The 5,529-nt window shown below is 40.4% G+C and overlaps 1 protein-coding gene across 1 annotated transcript in view; it reads right to left on the reverse strand.

Moving 5' to 3' along the window:
* CFAP70 (cilia and flagella associated protein 70) overlaps positions 1-5,529 on the reverse strand; it is a 121,636-nt gene that overhangs the window by 14,796 nt on the left and 101,311 nt on the right. Inside the window, exon 25 of the mRNA XM_011991181.1 lies at positions 3,890-3,991. Coding sequence (XP_011846571.1) covers positions 3,890-3,991 — 102 coding nt within the window. The remainder of the gene's footprint in view (positions 1-3,889; positions 3,992-5,529) is intronic.

Here is a 5,529-nt window from a genome sequence, read left to right on the forward strand (position 1 = left end):
TTTTTAGTAGAGACGGGGTTTCACCGGGTTAGCCAGGATGGTCTCAATCTCCTGACCTCGTGATCCGCCTGTCTCGGCCTCCCAAAGTGCTGGGATTACAGGCTTGAGCTACCGCGCCCAGCCGACATTGATTTTTATATTGATCTTTTATCCAGCAGCTTTGTCCATCCACTTCTTTGTGTTAATCTTCATTGACTACATTTACATTATTCAAAAGTCAAAAGGATATAATAAAGCACACATTGAGTTTTGCTTCCACCTGTCTCCTTATACACCCTGTTCCCCAATGACTGCCCTGTGTAGTAACCATCATTGTTAGTTTATTATCAACCATTTCAGTACTGAACTCTTTTATTACATATTTCGGTTTGCTTGTAGATTTTCTTGGGTTCCTACCTAATCCTTTTACCTTCAATTTCTTTTATGTGTGTATGTATGTGTGTTATTGCCTTAATGGAACCCCTAGTATAGTTTCAAGTAGAAGTGACAATAACATTTTCCTTATCTTGTTCCTGACGTCAAAAGGAATGCTTCTAACTTTTTACCATTTCATATAATAGTTTAGATTTTGGGACATGTAGCTTCAGATTTTAAAAAAGCTAGTTTGTTTTTATAAAAAGTCATGAATGGGTATTAACTTTAGCCAATGATTTAGTTTTTTTAATAATTAATAGAATAAGAATAGCCAATGATTTTAATTTAGTTTCCATGTTGCTGCTAATATTATTTGTGTCTTCCCATTTTAAACAAAATTCTTAGTCATGCAAGAGGTTTGTCTGTTCACTAGTCTCTGCAAAAAACAGCTCATAATTTTGTTAATCCTATTATGTCTTTGTTGAAATTTTCATTTATTTCTACTCCTTATCATTTTCTCAATTATTTCTTTGGGTTTCCTTACTTTCCCTTTACTACTTTATTTATTTAAATAATTAATTGATTTTCAATCTTTGTTCTAACATATGTATTTAATGCTATAAATTACCCTCTATTTATTGCTTTAATTTTATCCCATAATTCTAATATATATTGGCTTTGCTTTTATTCAGCCTCATTTCAGTTACTTACTGAAGTATAATAAACCAATCCAAAACTTAATGGCTTAAAATACAATATGTTATTTCTCAAAATTCTACAGGTAATTTGGACTGTTTTGCTGGTTTTCCCGGAGATCACTCATGCAGCTGAGGTCATATGACAATTTGGCTAGGACTTAAGGATCCAAAAAAACCTTACTCAAATAGCAGTTAATGTTGGCTGTTGGCTGGAGTGATTCAGTTCTCTTCCATGTGGACTCCTATAGCCTTCTATAGGTTAAACTGGGCTTCTTCACAGCACAGTGGTCCCACAGTTTCAAGAGAGCAAGAGTGGTAGCTGAAGGCTTCTAAAAGCCTAACCACTGATAATTCACATAATGTCACTTCCATCATATTCTACTGGTCAGGGAAAATCACAAGTTTAGCTTAGATTCAAGGGGGTGGAGAAATGAGAGACTCCATCTCTTGACGGGAGTGAGTGGCAATATAACATTGCAAAAGATGTGGACATGACAGCATAATTAAATGGGGACCATTATGATAAAAATATACTACAAGGCCTAATTTTCTACTGCTGTGTATAACACCCATTTATCATATCACATTTTCCATAGATCAGAAGCCTGACATTATTCAACTAGTTCTTTGCTTAGGGTCTCACAAGGCCAAAATGAAGGTGTCATCTGTGCTGGGTTCTCATCTGCAGGCTCTGGAGAAGACTGTACTCCCAAGCTGATTCAGGTTGTTAGTAGAATTCAGTTCTTTGTGCTTGTAGGTTCCTATAAGGTCCCTATTTCCCTGCTGGCTCTCAGCAGGGGCTGCTGTTAGCTTCTGGATGCCACCCACATTCCTTGACATGTGGTCCTTCTCCATATTCAAGCCAGGGATGCTATACTGAATGATTCTTATGTTTCAAATCTGACTTCCTTTCTGCCCCCATCACCAGAGAAAACTCTGCTTTTAGAAGATTTACCTGACTGGGTCAGGTCCACCCAGATAATATCTGTATTTTAAGGTCAACTGATTTGGTATTTTATTTACATCTGCAAAATCATTTCACAGCAGTACCTACATTAGTGTTTAATAGATTAATCTTACGGGAGGGGGCCATCTTTAGACTTCTGCCTAGCACAGAAGACTTCATATTTGAAGTGTCACAAGGTTTCTTCATTGACTTATTAATTACAAGCATGTTTTCAGTTTCCAAAGGTATATGAGTCCTTTTTTTTTTTTTTTTTTGACGGAGTCTCGCTCTGTCGCCCAGGCTGGAGTGCAATGGCCGGATCTCAGCTCACTGCAAGCTCCGCCTCCTGGGTTCATGCCATTCTCCTGCGTCAGCCTCCCCAGTAGCTGGGATTACAGGTGCCTGCCACCTCGCCCGGCTAATTTTTTTGTATTTTTAGTAGAGATGGGGGGGTTTCACCATGTTAGCCAGGATGGTCTCGATCTCCTGACCTTGTGATCCACCCGTCTCGGCCTCCCAAAGTGCTGGGATTACAGGTTTGAGCCACCGCGCCCAGCCCAAATATATGAGTCTTTTGGGCTTTATTTTAGTTGTTGATTTATCATTTTACTGCCATGTGATCTGTATGTATTTGTTGAACTCCTCTTTCTGGTTTTGCATGTGGTCAACTTTTATAAATAACTCATTTGAACTTGAAAAGAATATGTGTCCTCTCATTGTTAAGTGAAGAGTTCTATATTGGTGTTTGAACTCAAACCTGTTGAATGGGTTATACATCTGTGTATATATATATCCTATTTTTTTCCTATTTGACTTACCAATTTCTAAGAGAAGCATATTATGGTCTTCCATACTGGCCCTTTTAGTTTAAAGATGAGGAAATTGAGGCCCAATAAAGTAAGGTGATTTGCCTCAGATCCTAGAGCTAGTTAGGGGAGAGCTGGGGTAAGAACTCTTTTTATTTTCTTTTATTTATTTATTTATTTATTTGAGATGAGGTCTCACTCTGTCACCCAGGTTGGAGTGTAGTGGCACAATCTCAGCACCCTGCAACTTCTGCCTCCCAGGCTCAAGCGATCATCCCACCCCAACCCTTGAAAGTAGCTGGGACCACAAGCTCTCCACACCATCCCTGGCTAATTTTTTGTAAAGGCAGGGTTTTGCCATGTTCCCCAGATTGGTCTCAAACCCTGAGCTCAAGTGATCCACCTGCCTCAGCCTCCCAAATTGCTGGGGTTACAAGTGTGAGCCACTACACCCGGCCAGACCTCAAGTATTTTTTGAATATTGATATTTGGAATATTTACACTAAACAGAAAATCTAGTAATTTTTGTTTTGTTCATTTCACTTATAATAATACTCCCCATCAATTTGGTGTCATATTGGCCAGTGGAAAACTGAGGGCTGCTCTCATTATTCCCAATGTGGTCTTGGACTGATACGCAAGTTATTTAAGTCTAACTATGGGAGAGTTACTTTTAATAGGTAAAGCACCTACCATGAACTCCCACATTACCCTCCACCCAATATCCCCTCTAAATCAAGGACAAGCACCCTCAGCCAGCATTTCAATGGGAAGAAATGATTCAGAAACACTAGTAGAACATCTCCTTCATCAATCTTTGACCTAGTTTATGTTGTGATACAAGATTGCTCCTATTTTTAGAACTTCCTTTCCAGAGAAACACACCTAAATATATTATTTTTAAGCATGTTTCAAGTAGATCCTGCTCAGACTTGGCCCTTCCTTTGTCATCAGCATAATCATTACACCTAGAGCTTATCAGATTTCAGCTACCATGCATTAATAGCCATCTGCTGCCCCTTGCTTACTTGACCCCTCACCTCTGTGCTGTAAAAGGGCATTGTGTAAGGATAATAAACACTCACTTTCAGGCAGACCAGAGCCAGATATGCCCATACTTCAGCATTGTGGCTGTTCAGTGCATTGGCTTCAGAGAGAGCATCCTCAGCCTCTGTGAGCTCCTCCAGCTTGGCAGAAAAATGAGACATGTGAGTTAGCTTAGCTGAAACCACTATGTCCCAATAATACTGGTGTACACGACCTATAACAATGGTTTTCAACTTTTTAATATTTTTAGCAACAAACTCTTTTCTGCAAATGAAATCTTATATGGTGGTTCAATATACGAACCAATTAAAAGTAGAAGAGCTCTGATTAAAAAGCCAGGTTGGGGATTCTGGAACCCTGCCTAGTAAGCTCTTAACTTATACCCCTTTCTTCCTTCCCTCTACAGTGGTCCCATCAGGACATCTATAAACCATGGAGCTTCAGGTGCAAGGTTGGAAATTCACAGGAACTCAACTCTCATGTGTGCATCATTCAGTTATTTATCCACATACTATGGGCTCTCAGATACATTTATAGCTTTTTAAATTTACATTGTGCATCCTTTTCCTGAGGTAAAAGTCTGATTTTCCTGTTGAAATACTATTGTTCAGAAAGCTTTCTTTCCCCTAATATCAGTTATTAACAGCCCAATCCCGACCAATCAGTGCAGTATTCAGAGACTCTAGGGTGCACTCTGAGCTCTGGGCACATGGAAATTGTTGCTGCTTCCTAACTGTGAGTTTGCATTGTTGCTTTGTAAAACATTCCAAAAGGTTCTCCCTTCTCCAATGAAGTAGCTCTTCTCTTTTCTTTTCTTTTCTTTTCTTTTCTTTTTTCTTTTCTCTTTTCTTTTTTCTTTCCTCCCCTCTCCTCTCTTTCCTTTCCTCTCCTCTCTCTCCCCTCCCCTCCCCACCATTCCCCTCTCTTTTCTTTGTTCTTTTTTCTTTTCTTTTCTCTTTTCCGCCTCGCCTCATCCCGCCCCGCCCCGCCTCATCTCACCTCTCCTCTTTGACAGAGTCTCGCTGTGCTGCCCAGGCTGGAGTGCAATGGCGTGATTTCGGCTCACTGCAACTTCTGCCTCTCAGGTTTAACGGATTCTCCTCCCTGAGCCTCCTGAGTAGCTAGAATTACAGGTGCCTGCCACCACAGCCGGCTAATTTTTGTATTTTTAGTACAGATGGTGTTTCACCATGTTGGCCAGATGGTCTTAAACCCCTGGCCTCAAGTGATCTGCCCACCTTGGCCTCCCAAAGTGTTGGGATTACAGGTGTGAACCACTGTGCCCAGCCCACTTTTTCTGCTTTAAAATAATTAAATAATGGGTTTCTAGGCTGAAGACAAGATGAAGAATGGCCTTTCACCCACGCCCACACTTTGAAGTCTCTGAGACATTGATTTACTATTTAATCAACCTACATTTGCCAAGGATTTGCTCTGTGTCAGGCAGTATGCTAGATGCTGGGAATAAAAAAATAAAATCCTGTAGTCCCAGGTACTCAGGAGGCTGAGGCAGGAGGATCAACCAAGCCCTGGAGGCAGGGATTGCAATGAGCTGAGATTAAGCCACTGTACACCAGCCTGGGTGACAGAGCAAGACCCTGTCTCAAGTAAATAAATAAAATACAATATCTGCCCTCAAAGAGCTCACTGACAGATGTGTGAAAAACAAAACACAGGC

Source organism: Mandrillus leucophaeus, unplaced genomic scaffold (genome assembly GCF_000951045.1).
Source record: "Mandrillus leucophaeus isolate KB7577 unplaced genomic scaffold, Mleu.le_1.0 Scaffold39, whole genome shotgun sequence".
Taxonomy (NCBI): domain Eukaryota; kingdom Metazoa; phylum Chordata; class Mammalia; order Primates; family Cercopithecidae; genus Mandrillus; species Mandrillus leucophaeus.